This window comes from Vitis vinifera, chromosome 9 (genome assembly GCF_030704535.1).
Source record: "Vitis vinifera cultivar Pinot Noir 40024 chromosome 9, ASM3070453v1".
NCBI classification, from domain to species: Eukaryota; Viridiplantae; Streptophyta; class Magnoliopsida; order Vitales; family Vitaceae; genus Vitis; species Vitis vinifera.
This window is the reverse complement of record NC_081813.1, coordinates 4,738,142-4,751,873: the sequence shown is the minus strand read 5'-3', so window position 1 is coordinate 4,751,873 and position 13,732 is coordinate 4,738,142. Positions and strand designations below refer to the sequence as shown.

General features: G+C 34.3%; 1 protein-coding gene across 13 annotated transcripts; it reads right to left on the bottom strand.

Annotated features, from left to right (window-relative positions):
* Positions 1–2,026: 2,026 nt before the first annotated feature.
* Positions 2,027–13,629, bottom strand: LOC100266851 (DNA-repair protein XRCC1). Of its 13 annotated transcripts, none has more exons than XM_010656404.3 (8): positions 13,442–13,629; positions 12,121–12,396; positions 11,840–12,043; positions 5,534–5,645; positions 4,283–4,359; positions 4,024–4,131; positions 3,442–3,528; positions 2,027–2,486 (listed from the first exon to the last, which is right to left on the bottom strand). In XM_010656404.3, the coding sequence occupies exons 2-8, from the start codon at positions 12,361–12,363 to the stop codon at positions 2,139–2,141; spliced, it is 1,179 nt and encodes a 392-aa protein (XP_010654706.1). In that variant the 5' UTR covers positions 12,364–12,396; positions 13,442–13,629; the 3' UTR covers positions 2,027–2,138. The 13 variants fall into 13 exon arrangements, with proteins under 13 accessions (XP_010654706.1, XP_059595496.1, XP_010654705.1 ...); XM_059739513.1 differs by having other exon boundaries at positions 11,840–12,028; XM_010656403.3 differs by having other exon boundaries at positions 4,283–4,365; positions 12,121–12,412; positions 13,442–13,612.
* Between the last annotated feature and the right edge of the window lie 103 nt (positions 13,630–13,732).

Here is a 13,732-nt window from a genome sequence, read left to right as displayed (position 1 = left end):
TGTTTATTTGTGAAATAGGGGAAATTACCTTTTAACTTTTAGTTAAAAAAATACTTTGAAAATTATTTTAGAATGCTTCAAATTTTTTGTTTTTTGTATTATAAATTTAACAGCATGAATTTCTAAACGTTGGATTTTTTTTAAAAAAAAAGTTTGAAACAATTTATTAATTGAAATATGGTTTCTACAACTTTAAATATGTGTTGATAGTAATTCTAAAAAACTTTTATAGTCTTTTTAATATTTAAATGATAAAAAATTTCGAATTTTTATAATTTTTGAATAGTTTATTAGGATTATTAGATAAATTCTAATTTTGGATTCTTAATTATGTTATTTTTTTATTATTTTTCAAACATCATTTTAGTAATATTATGTTATCTTGATAAATATTGGAGTTATAATTAGGTCAAATTGGAAGTCAATAGTCTCCCTATGAGCTAAGACTGTGAATAGGTCTCAATTTGAGGTTTTCAAACAAGGGCTACCTTAAATTCAACGCATTAATAATAAATAAATAAAAGTTTTTCAAGATAATTACAATCCCAAATTGAAATTTTCCTTATGAGAAATAATAATGACTATTTTATTTGTATTTTTATCCTATTGAACAATAATTAATTTGATAATTTTATTTATTTTTATGCATATAAGAATATAAGGTCGGAATGATAATTTATTTTCATCTCAATATTAAGTAAAAATCGAAATGAATAAATAAACAAATAAATTATCATTAGTATTTTTAGTTTATTTTTATTTTTATTTTTTGTTTTTATTTAGAAAAATCTCACACTATACAGAGTTTTAAATAATTATTTATGTTCATTAAAAAAATATTTGAAGGTTTTTTACTAAATAATAAAAACTCATTTGGGCCTATGGTTTTAAAAAAAATTATTTTTAAAATTTTACATCACTATTTAGTTGTTGATCTTTAAAATAGTTTTTTAAAAAATTCTAATTTTTTTACTAGAAAAAACAAATTTCAAAATAAAATGATACTTTGTATTTCACTTATTATTAATAACTCAAAACTATGAAAATATATATAATGAGTATAAAAAATTACAGACATAATTAATGCTTTAAATTATTTAAATGAATATTTAAAATTTGATTAATTAATTATAGATTAAATAAAATTATTCTGATGACAATAATTGAATAATAAATATATGCATATAATGGAAAAATTTTGGCTTAAATTTTACATACATTTAAAATAGAAAAGTATTAACAATTATTACTTTTAAATAATTATTATTCATTTTTAACAAAATAAATTAGTTATGCTATTATAAGATGTTAATATCCATAATTTTATAAGATTTATAAAATCATATAAGGCTTTAAAATTTATTAATCTTGAATTATTATTATCCATTTTTAACAAAATAAATCAAGTAATTTTAATATCTACATTTTTATAATATTTTAAAAAAATCTATGATTTTATTATATTACTAATATTAATGTTTTAATAAAAATTATTTATTTTGAATTTATTTGTAATTTAAAAATTGTTTTTATTTTTAATAAGACATAATTAAATTTAGTTTATATTATATAATTTGAATTTATAATTTGTGTTTTTTTATAAAATCAAAATAAAACATTATTTTTAAAAACAAATTATCCAAAATAGTTTTCAATTTTAAAATTTTTGAAAATTATATTTAAAAGTAACTTGCACTAAGAATCAAAATACATCGTAGTTAGGATAAATTGAAATTACTTTTAACTCATTTTTCACAATCATTTAAGCTATCCTATGAAATATCATAAAATAGTTTTCAAAAACCGTTTTTGAGAATTGTTTTCAAAAACACTTCCAAATAGGGTCGTAAACTCCCTTCCCTCCCGTTTGACCTGTGCTCTCCTTTGCTTACTTCTTAATCCTATAGCCTGCTTGAATAATTGAAAAGAGAAATTCGGACAAAATGAAAATTCAAGGAAAATTGAGAAATGATAAAAATAATATGAAAATAAATAATCCACTTGTTGGATGAAAAGAAAAGAGAGCTGCAGAAAGAGTTTTGCTTTGACTTTACTTTTCATTGAAGCGAGCATAAGAAACCATTCACTTTCACAAAAGAAGTTCCATCTGCAGTTTCACCCAGCTTTTAGTTTACTCTCTATTTACAAATTGCAGATGCTACAGTATTGTAAGCAAGGTCGATTTCTTCTTCTGTCATCTCAACAGTTTCATCGCTGTCGTAGCCAGCTGCATTGCTGGACGTGGCTTTGGTCATCTTCTTCTTCCCCTTCTCTCCTCTACCGGTCTTTGGTTGTTTCTTATTTGCCAATGCATCATCATCTAAACTGCTGAATTCTGCCTCGTAAATTTCTTTACAGGTGATTGCGTGTTTGTAGAGATCTGCCTTTGAGAGAGAGGAATGGCTGTTTCTGGTGCTTTCAAGCTTCACCAGCTCCTCAACCACCCGTGGGATAAAGTTCCACTCTTTGGTCATTTCCAAGATATCCTGAAAACCAATTTGTTCGATACAGTTAATAATGAATGGAACAGCAACTTCTGTACTCCTCATGCTTTACCTAAAACATTCTGACTATAGAAGATATGGTTTAAAAATTTGCACCAGCAATCCACACATGGATTTTTTTGCCATGAATTAAACTTTTTGTCAATCTTTTGAAATAAAAGAGGCAATCCTTTCGAGAATAAATGCATTGACGAGTAGAAGTTCTAAAGCAAACATGTATCTAAGTTGATTAGAAATGAGATTAGCGTTTAAATACTGGTTCTGACACTGTGCCAATCAGGAGCACACCATTTGGCTCGTATGATCGGTCAGACCAGTTTCCTAGGTATCAACTGATGTCCATATGTATTTATCTCAATTCATAAGCATTTTTTTAAAATTTGAGAGAAATGAAAATTACGGCCATACCAAGTGACACTAGACATTAGTTACTGAAAAATTTATGCAACAAAGCTATTGACTACCATTTGATTTCATCTCACTTTAGGATTCTATGCATGTATGGGAATCCCTCTGGGGACCGGCTCAACTGGAAAGGGGTTGGGATGGGAACATGAGAATTTTCAGGTCCAATTCCCAGAAGAAAAAGAGGAAATAATTAACATCCTAAATTAAGGTAAAATATAAGCTGTACTTTAATCTCGTTGATGATTGTACGCATCCTTGTTTACACTTCCTGGAAAAATATTCCATACATCATGTTTAAAAACTGTGATGGATCTTAGTAAAATATTTTAGCTGTCAACAAGAGTGATCAAAGTCTAACGGTAAACATTGAAAGATGAAATTATGTTAGATATATTTCACCATTCTTGTGGATCCCACAGCCCCATATGCATGTGAACAAAACGAAAGCTTCCAATATGGGATTTAAGCTGAATCAAACAGAGTTCCATATGCATTCTAACAAGGAAAAATATACTTTGGTAAAACATACCTGCTTTTGCCCAAGAGAGTCTATGGCATCTTGTAAACAAGTTAATATCCCTCCAGCCGCTATTTTCTTTATTTCACTTGGCTCTGGCTGTTATATGTAAGATTAACCAGGATTACAGTCATATGGAAGATAATGCCAATCTTACACACAATAAAGTAGGAAAAATATAAAGGTTATGCACCTCTAACCATCTAGCCATGTAGTCAGAAAACAGGCATTTTCAAATTAGAAAATATTTCTTATGAGACTTTCTTATATTTGAAGTCTACATGGTACTAGTTTATTCACAGAAGAACCCACTCCACAGCATAGAGAAAGAAATATTAGTGTTAAAATCAAACATTTGAAAGAGAAACACAAAGATCCACATCACAGGCAAGAAGGAGGTTGTTAAGAAGAGCTTTATGAAATCTGGAAGTAAAACTACAATAGCAAGTTACAGATTAAAATAAGATTATAAATTCATTGACGGAGGTCAAATATAGATGGATGTTAGTAATTAACTGTATGTCCAATCAAAAAAGCTACTTGCAAACTGGATTAAAATCTCAGGAAAAAACAAGACAATAAAGTACCACTAACCTTTTCTTCTTGACTATCCAGCCAAGAGATGGTTTTATGCAAATCATCAATAGCCCATTTCTTCACTTCTGAAGGAGAAAAGAGATCTTTAGCTGGATTAGATCCACTCTGATCAACATATAGCACAAAAAACAATAAAAAAAAAATAGTAAATATATAAATATGTACTGAAGAAATAATACACAACTTTATTCTAAATCCCTGGGACTTATGCAGAGATTAGGATGTCACTATAATGGAAGGAAAGAGCTATAATAACCTTGGAGGCAGTCAACTTTGAACGCAGTCCTCTTTCGACTTGCATTTTAGAATTACTAGGTGGGGATGCTTCCTCATCTGCAACTATTCATTCAGATCAGAACACAGACCATTCAAAAAACAAGGCCTCTCTAAATACAGTGAAACCTCAATAAATGAATGTTTGATAAATTAATAACCTGAGTTTAAATAATAAAATCTTCCGGTCCCAACTTGGACCAGTGTACTAAATTAATAACCTCGCTAAATGTATAAAATAATAATAATTTTAGAAATCCTTAAGGGCCCAAGAAAATATAAATTAAAAATTGATGAAACACGCGCGCGCACACACACACACACATATAATATATATATATATATATATATATATCTATATTGAGTAACTTCGTTTTCTTAATTCACTCTGGAATAATCACATATTCGAAACTTCTTTTATCTTCTAGGATATTAAGTTTTAACACCAAACCTCTTCTTTTTAGAAGTCTTTTTATCATTTACAATTAATAATTATCTCTTATTTTTTTAGAGTCTCTTAGGCTTTTATGTAATAACTTTCTACCACATCCATCGTTTTTAGATTTACAAGTCATACATGTGAAAACATTGTATGGTAAAAACATAATACTCTTTATAAATCAATAAATATTCATTTATTGATAAACTAATAAATTATTCATTTATCCATAAATCAATAACCCTGCTAAGATAATAATTTCTCATGGTCCCAAGAGTATTATTTTATAGAGGTTTTACTATACATGATAAACAAATAAGCATATACTTTTAAGTTTCATATGAGATAACAACACCTTGTATACTCACTATGAGAAAAGAAACAACAAAAGAGATCATTCTTTGTATATTAGTGAAATCTATATAGGCTTCTAACAAACAGCAATTTTGGACATTGTGTTCAAACCACCTAGGTAAATGGATTTTACATGCCATTTGAAATATTGGCAATAACTGCCACAGCTTTAAAAATCCAAAGGCATTGACATAATTAAAGAATTTGAAATCTAAATAGTCCCATCTGATCATTATGCAGTTACAAAAAAACTTGTGGTTATGCCTTAGCTCAAGTTTCATACACCAGCTAATACACCTTTTTTATTCATGAAACCAGTCTTTATAGCCAAACCGGGATGCATGCATAAAACATTAAATACATTCATCACAACCAACAACAAATCTCAGTCAAAGCAGTATAAACAAAAAGGAATAAACTATTTGTACAGATCAATGTTACCATTTTTGGCTTGATGGGGAACATTGCTTCTCCGCCATGGTTTCCCAGCATGCATAAGATAAATTTCAATATCAGCAAGCTTCTTCTGGTTGTAACATTCCGATAGCCACTCCTGGAAAAACAGGCTAAAAGTCATTAGATCATTACTCATCATCAATTAACATTCATAGAAGTAGCAGATAAAAAATCAAGCATGATTTCATCTCACTGTAATGGGAATTCCTCCTACAATATTAGTCAATACAGCAAATGGTAGTAAAGCTAATTAGTTCACAACACCACAAACATCTAACCAAAAATTGAACAAAAAGTAGGCTTTTGTTAATTGGAAAACATTTATTTTTTGATAGGGAAGATACATATCAAATCCAGGTACAGCAGGAATATACAGAGAGCACCAAAGGTCTCTACCCAAATTATCAGTGAAATCTAAATAGGCAACGTTATTGACCTCCTAAGAATTTATGACTCCAAAAAAATAAGCATTTAAGAAACAAATTTCCCGCGGAGCTCTAGCTAAACTATCAAAGAAATCTAAATAAGCAACATTGTTAACCCATACCAACTAGTGAGACCAAGCAAACAAGGATTTAATAAGGAATCTTTCATTAACGAAGGAGAGCCCTCTAACCTTAAAAATACTTTGGTTTAGCTCTTCCATCAAACACCAAAAGAAACAAAAAAGGGCTGGTCTCCACAACTTCTTGCACCTCTTTCACATGAACCCCGCATGCCACCCTAACAACACCTCCTTGACCTTACCAAGAATTACCTAAGAGATCCTAAACAAAGAGAACAGGGAAGAGCACAAAATGTGATGAATATTTTTACTTGTTTATGGTGAATGAAGAATTTACTGAAAGAGATGAAAAAACAGAAAATAACTGAAAGTTTGGAAAGCCGCACAGTGTATTCTAAGATGTTAAGATAGACCCACTAAACAACTAAGATGAGGTCTTGCTTTAGCTAAAGAATCGGCCTGCAATTTCCCAATCTCAAGGACTCAAAAGGAACAATCAACAATTACAGCTACAACATGTCTTTGGCATGCTGGGCTCCACTAAATAACAATTTCCAGATTTTCTTCAATAGAAATCCCATTGGGCCTCTCGACTCTTTTAAACCCCTGGGGATAACCAGCAACTTAGCAGAGTTTCTCACCCATCCAACTAATTAAAAAAGACTTTGTCACCTTAAAGGTTTCTGCATGGTGAATACATTCCCCTCCCCACAGCCCACTGACTACCTGTCAACCACCCCAAAACAAAAAAATTTCTTCAAATTCTTTTGGCACCAAAACCTAAACAGAGACATTAATCCTAAACTTTTCAAACATTGAAACAATGCTCGCATACTTGGACTAAAATTTTATAATCTATTCACTTCAAAAACCAGAACAATGCTCCCATACCTGGACTAAAATCTTATAATTTATTTATTTATTTTTTGACAGGTAAATGCACAAAGATATATTAGAAAAAGGGTGCTTGAAAGGCGACCCAAAGCATACAGGGAGTATGCAAGCGTCACCTAAAAAAACAACAAAAACACAAGCACTCATCGGCCCTCAACAAGAACCCAACCATTCCACAAAGTTAAACAAAGTTAAGGGGCCCACAACTATAGAAGATTTAGCCCAGGATAAGAGATTACAAATAAAGGAATTTTTCAATCTTTGAATCGACAAAACCTCATTATCAAAGACTATCCTATTTCTTTCCTTCCAAACCGTCCAAAATAAACAAAGAGGGACTGCCTGCCAAACCTTTCTATGCTTCTTGTCCTTAAAAAAAACATACCAACTTAATAGAGTGTCTCTAACTGTAAACGGAAGAACCCAATTAACCCCAAATAGAGAAAACACAAGATCCCACAAAATATTCGCCTTAAAACAATGAACAAGGATGTGATTTATCGTTTCCTCTTCAACACAACACAAACAACATCTGTTGGCTAAAATCCAGCCCCTCCTCTTGAGTTGATCTTGAGTAAGGACCTTCTCCCAAGAAGTTTCCCAAGCAAAAAAACTCACCTTTGTAGGAACATATGGACTCCAAATAATATTGCACGGAAACGAGACTGCACAGATATGAACAAGAGACTTATAAAGAGATTTTACAGTGAAAATCTCATTTTTCGTCTCTTTCCACACCATCCTATCCTCCACATCAGCATCCAGTCTCTTTTCTTGAATGGAAGAAAGGAGTCTCTCCACCTCCCAATCATTGAAAGGTCTAAGGAAGTGGGGAGTCTACCCTCCCTCTTCCCCCATTGGGTTCCAATAGTCCGCTACCCACGCATCTTTAGAACCCGCTAAATCAAACAAGGAGGGAAAGGCCTCACAAAGGGGCGTGTTCCCGCACCAAATGTCTTTCCAAAACCTCACCCTTTTACCATCCCCCACCGAGAATGAAACATTATTGAGCAGTAACAAGCCTTCCTTGTTGATTTCTTTCCAAAGCCCTACCCCATAGCCCTCCCTAGCCCCGCGAGTGCTCCACCCTCCTCTTTCAACCCCGTACTTCGTACTAATAATAAGCTTCCAATATGAGTCTCTTTCAACTGCAAAACGCCAACTCCATTTGCACAAGAGGGCTCTATTGAGAATGGAAAGATTTCTAATCCCCAATTCACCCATCTTTTTGTGAGTATAGACAACAACCCACTTTACAAGATGGGGCCTCTTCTCCAACGCTCCCCCTCTCCAAAGAAAATCCCTTTGAATTTTCTCAAGTCTTAATTTAACCACTCTTGGCATGCGCAATAATGACATAAGATAGGTTGGCATGCTCGCCAAAGTGCTCCGGATAAGAGTGATTCTTCCTCCCTTAGAAATGAACTACCTCTTCCACAAGGCAAGTTTCTTCCGCATCCGCTCTTCCACTCCATTCCAAACCATCACCGACTTATGCGAAGCACCCAAAGGGAGCCCCAAATAAGTGGAAGAGAGAGATCCCACTTTGCAGTCAAGCTCAGCAGCCAATAACTCAACATTTTCCACTCTACCCATCGGCAAAATCTCACTTTTGTTCAAATTAATGCGCAGATCGGAAATGGCTTCAAACCACATTAATAACCAACTTAGAAAAGCCAATTGCTCTTGAGAATCGTCACAGAAGACCAATGTATTATCAGCGAACAGCAGGTGCGTAACTTGGATCCCGACACCTTCCCTTCCCCCTATCTTGCAGCCTGATAGAAAACCCTCTCTCACTGCTCTGTTAATGAGGCTATTTAAGGCCTCTATTCCTAAGACAAAAAGGTAAGGAGAGAGGGGGTCTCCTTGCCTTAACCCCCTGGAGCTCCGGAAAAAACCGGTTGGAGAACCGTTGACCAGAACCGAAAACGATGCAGTGGATATGCACCATCTAATCCACCCAGCCCATTTCTCCCCAAAACCCATTTTTTGCATCACTGATAGCAGAAAATCCCAATTAATGCGATCGTAGGCCTTCTCTAAATCCAATTTACACAAAACCCCACTTTCCTTTCTTTTCAGCAAGGAGTCTATGACCTTATTAGCTATTAACGCAGCATCAAGAATTTGCCTACCTTCAACAAAGGCATTTTGGGTTGAAGGCACCACTTTTCCCACTACCTTTTTCAATATATTGGCTAAGACCTTTGCAAGCAGCTTGTAAAGACCTCCCATCAAACTGATGGGTCTGAAATCGCTCAAGTCCTCAGCCCCACTCTTTTTTGGGATTAAAACTAAGAAGGTGGTGTTTAGGCTTGACGAATTTTCCCCTCTAAAAAAAAATCTTTGAAGAAACTCATAACCTCATCTTTAACAAAATCCCAGCAGAATTGCCAGAATGCAAGGGAGAACCCGTCCGGACCAGGGGCCTTGTCCCTATTCAGATTTGATAGAGTCGAGAACACCTCATCCACAGAAAAACTCTCCTCCAGCTTGGCTACCTCTTCAACCCCAATGCTGTCAAACTCAATGTTGTTCCAACAAGGATGCCAACCTCCTGGATCCAATAAAAGATCCTGAAAAGCCCTCACCACCCCCCTTTGAATATCATGATCTTCTGAAAGCCAGGTACCATCGACTTTAATTTTTTTCAAGCAATTCCTCCTTTTGTTAGAATTTGCCATCTTGTGGAAAAATCCCTTGTTTTTATCGCCTTCCTTCAACCAAGTTTCTCTTGATTTTTGTCTCCATGAAATCTCCTCCATTAGAGCCCATTTCGTGAACTCCTCCCTAGCCTCTTTTCTCGCCTCTAGCTCCTGCTCGTTTAAAGCTCTAAGTTGCTCTTGATTATCCTAGTAAGACACTTTATCCAGAGCCAACCTTTTGTTCACCCCCACTTTACCAAAAACTTCCGAGTTCCATTCCTTTAACTTAATTTTCAAAGCCTTTAATTTTTCTGTCAGGATAAAACTATAGGACCCGCTATAGTTGAATCCTTGCCACCAGCCCTTTAATAGCTCCTTAAACCCCTCCCCCTTCAACCACATATTCTCGAACCGAAATGGAGTTGGACCTCTCCTCACCCCACCCCCATCTAACATAATTGGGAAGTGATCAGACATTGGTCTTGGGAGAGAACATTGAATCGCCCCACTAAAATGGTTCTCCCAATCCTCCGAAATCAAAAAGCGATCCATTCTAGACCTGGAAAGACCATTCAACCCTCCACTCCACATAAATGACCCCCCATGGAGGGGCAAATCTTTTAAAGCCAACTCCTTCAATCACTTCCGAAAATCTTCTCATGGAACTAGTCAATCTTCCTTCTCTATTGCGCTCACTAGGAAATCTGACCACGTTAAAGTCCCCACCAATACACCAAGGGTCAGACCACAACCCTCGAATGGCTCCTAACTCTTCCCAAAACAACTCTTTGTACTGTTTCATGGTAGGTCCATATACTCCCGTAAAGGTTCACAAGAAGCCATCTTCGCAATTTTTAAAGCGACAGGATACTGAGAAAAGACCCACCTCCATGCCAATTAACTCCAAAACCCTGTTATCCCAAAACCACAAGGCAATAGAGGACTACCCTTACAACTGTGAAACTTCAAACCACCATGCTCAGTAAATTGTAACCAGATTCAAGATGGAACAGCACATTCAATGTCAAATGAAGATGGAGAAGAGGTAATATCCTGACTTTCCTGCTTTTCAACAAAAACACAATTGCTAGTGGAGATAACCTTATGTCCCCTCTGCTTTTCTAAAGGGTCATATGTCTTATTTAAATTAATGGTGTGAGATAAAGCTTAACTTAATGGTACCCATAGAGCTATATATCATAAAAGAAATTTATAAGGGTACTTCAAATTATAGAGAATCAAAACAGCTTACAGGAGAAAATATCATCCAAAGTTTCTGCATAATTGGAATTTTCATGCAAAGTTAAAAATATCATCCAAAGTTTCCAAATAATTAGCGTTTGTGAGCAAAGTTGAAATTCCAAGAAAATTCAGTTAAGGATTGGACCACAAAGTCATTAACACAAGCAATAAAAGAGAAGAAATAGAAAGGAAATATGGGGTAAGTTAAGAGAAAAACCATAGCATAAGATATCATCATATAATTATATAGAAGAACAAAAATGGAGTGGGTAATGGGACAAAATTTAGGTCATGTCCCCAAGTTCCTAGTGTAGCATATATCGGATATGTTAGCAAAATGGGGAATCAATCAATTGATCTCTTTTGTAGGGAATTTTCTACCACGAGGTTTTGAGTTTATAGCTGAAATCACTATTAATAGTGCATTTTCATCAACACTTAGACTATATGAAATGTCACTTTTGATCAAAGCTATGTAGTGGCTGTGTTTGGGGAAAGGATTTCTCATCCCTCCTTTGCATTTACTTATTTCATGGCAATAGAATGTTTGTCTCTGATTTAAAAAAAAAAAAAACTATTGTAGCACTGGGACTACCTGCTAACTCAATTCTAGACTGCTTATTTGAAGAGTTCATTTAAAAATAAACAAATGAAAAAAGGCAAAGAGAAAGTATGCAGGTCATTGGCTGAGAGCTCAACTCAACAAACACTTATCACAACAAAGCTGTAGTAAGATGATAATTGATAATTATCTGGCTCCAAAAGAAAATAAACAGAAGATGAGAACCATAAGGTCACCAGATAATATACTTCTATGGTTGAAAAGAGTTGCACAAAAGAATTCTTTCTTTACTTTTTGAGAAAAAAAAAAAAGGTTTTATTGAGACAAAAGTGACAGTAACAGCATATTCTTCTTCAATTTTAAGATATTTAACACCAAATAAGTTCGAGGACATCAATAGTTCTAATAATACAAAATGCAACTTGAACAAAGAAAGAGACCTTTGAAACGATTGTTCCACAATCTGCCTCAACTTGACGAAACTTTGGAGTATTTGGAAATGCACAGACCAGGAGGGTACAATTTGAGTTCCAGTCAGGCTGATATTCTGCTCCCATTTCCAGGGCCTGAGACCTGAGTGTACTACGCTCAGGGTTAACAAACCCTGATAATACAAAGACTACCCCTTCCTGCACATAGTAAAACTGTATCTCACTTTTCTTTAATAACTAATACACAAAGTCATCCCATTTATAAATCCAAACTTGGTTGAGTTAAGTACCAGGAGATTGGAGAAGTTTGAGGTACTCAAATTGGATGCTCCTGGTCTATTGTTGCTTTTGCCACCATTACCTTTAGCTTGTTCAGGCTTCTCACCCTCCTTCCTTTCCTCCTGTCCACCACCATCACCTGACCTCTTTCCACGAGCTTTGCTTCCATTTTCTATATCACTCATCCATGAAGGAAGACTTCTCTTCACAGTTTTATTAGCACCGTCACCACGGCTTGACTTTGAATCAGACATGTGGAAGAACAAATCTCACCATCCACAATTCCTCTGAATACATAGTAAACTAATAGAGATGAGTTGGCTAATGGGGTTCAGAATTCCACTTACACAAAAAGATGAAAAAGAATGCAATGCCGTTACATTCTCCACAGAAATACTGTAATAGTAAGCATTATAGGGAACACAGAACAACCTGGATAATGCAAGCCAGTGCAAAATCAATCACCAGACAACATGCTGCAAATGAACAGATTGAAGAAGCAACCAATGCCATGAAAAAGCATATAAATTTAGAACTAAAACAGTCACATCAGTATAGTAACAAAATTTGTTTATTGCCTTATCCCACTGATGATAATGGAAGAACAAAAAATATTTTCCACCATTCTATCAAAAGTCTTTGGTCAAATTAGTTACCTTTCATCGCATGTGGGTAAAAGCACAATTCTTTACAGGGAAAATTTGGAGACAACAATCAATATCTGTATGTAGTTGGCGAGAGAAAATTCAGGAAAAGAAAACATGATAAAATAGCAAATAGTATATTTGTCATTATTTAGGATACAAGATCATGAAAACCTCCATCCAATTTAGACTAAATCAACTGTTCGTGCTGTTTCAGTTGCTCTGTACAGAGCAACTGATATCGCAATGCACGTTTTCAAGTTGCACCAGCGCAGTCCAACTCTACCAAACGAAATTAATAATGGAATCTTTTCAACATCAATGACATCTCTTGAACCTAAAAATACATTATCCAATCACTTGATAGCACAAAAGCTAGGGTTCAACAAAAAACTATGCAAATTCAATGAAAATAAACCGAAGTATTATTTATCATGGACTGTACCTTAGGATCGTCCGATTGTGCAAAGATACTCGGACTCAAAATTACTAGCCCTGGTTCGATTGCAGTGAAATACCAAGAAAATGAAAAATAACAAAAATTTTAGAATCATGTGGGGTGTAGAGGCCTTTCTTTTCTCAGGGCCCAAATGACAAAGACGTCAGGACTCAAAACTTGAAGTTCTTTGCTTTTCTTTTCCAACATTTTCCCGGCAAAAAAAAAACGGAAATGAAGAAGGAGAAGTACCTCGGATCGACCACGGCGACTACCGGCGTCGTTCTCAGCCCTCGCAATCCCGGGGTTTGATCGGTGATAATTTTCGATATTGTCTTTCTGCCCCAATTTTCAGTGCTTTTTCCGATACCGCCTCTAGTTTCAAATGATTCTTCAAACAAGTTTTGCAAAGGTTACTTCTTCAGAAGGAATGAAAAAAAATATATTTTCTTTAAAAACTTATTTATAAATAAATAAAATATTAAAAATTATTTATATATAAAAAAATATTTTTTATTTTTATTTTTTAAATTCAAATATATA

Excerpts from the sequence above, each read along its gene's own strand:
- LOC100266851 (XM_010656403.3), bottom strand. The coding sequence starts at position 12,363 with ATGTCTGATTCAAAGTCAAGCCGTGGTGACGGTGCTAATAAAACTGTG. Across the intron at positions 4,366-5,533 it reads TCCCCATCAAGCCAAAAATG|TTGCAGATGAGGAAGCATCC; the intron begins GTAACATTGATC and ends CTGAATGAATAG. Across the intron at positions 3,529-4,023 it reads TGGATAGTCAAGAAGAAAAG|CCAGAGCCAAGTGAAATAAA; the intron begins GTTAGTGGTACT and ends TACATATAACAG.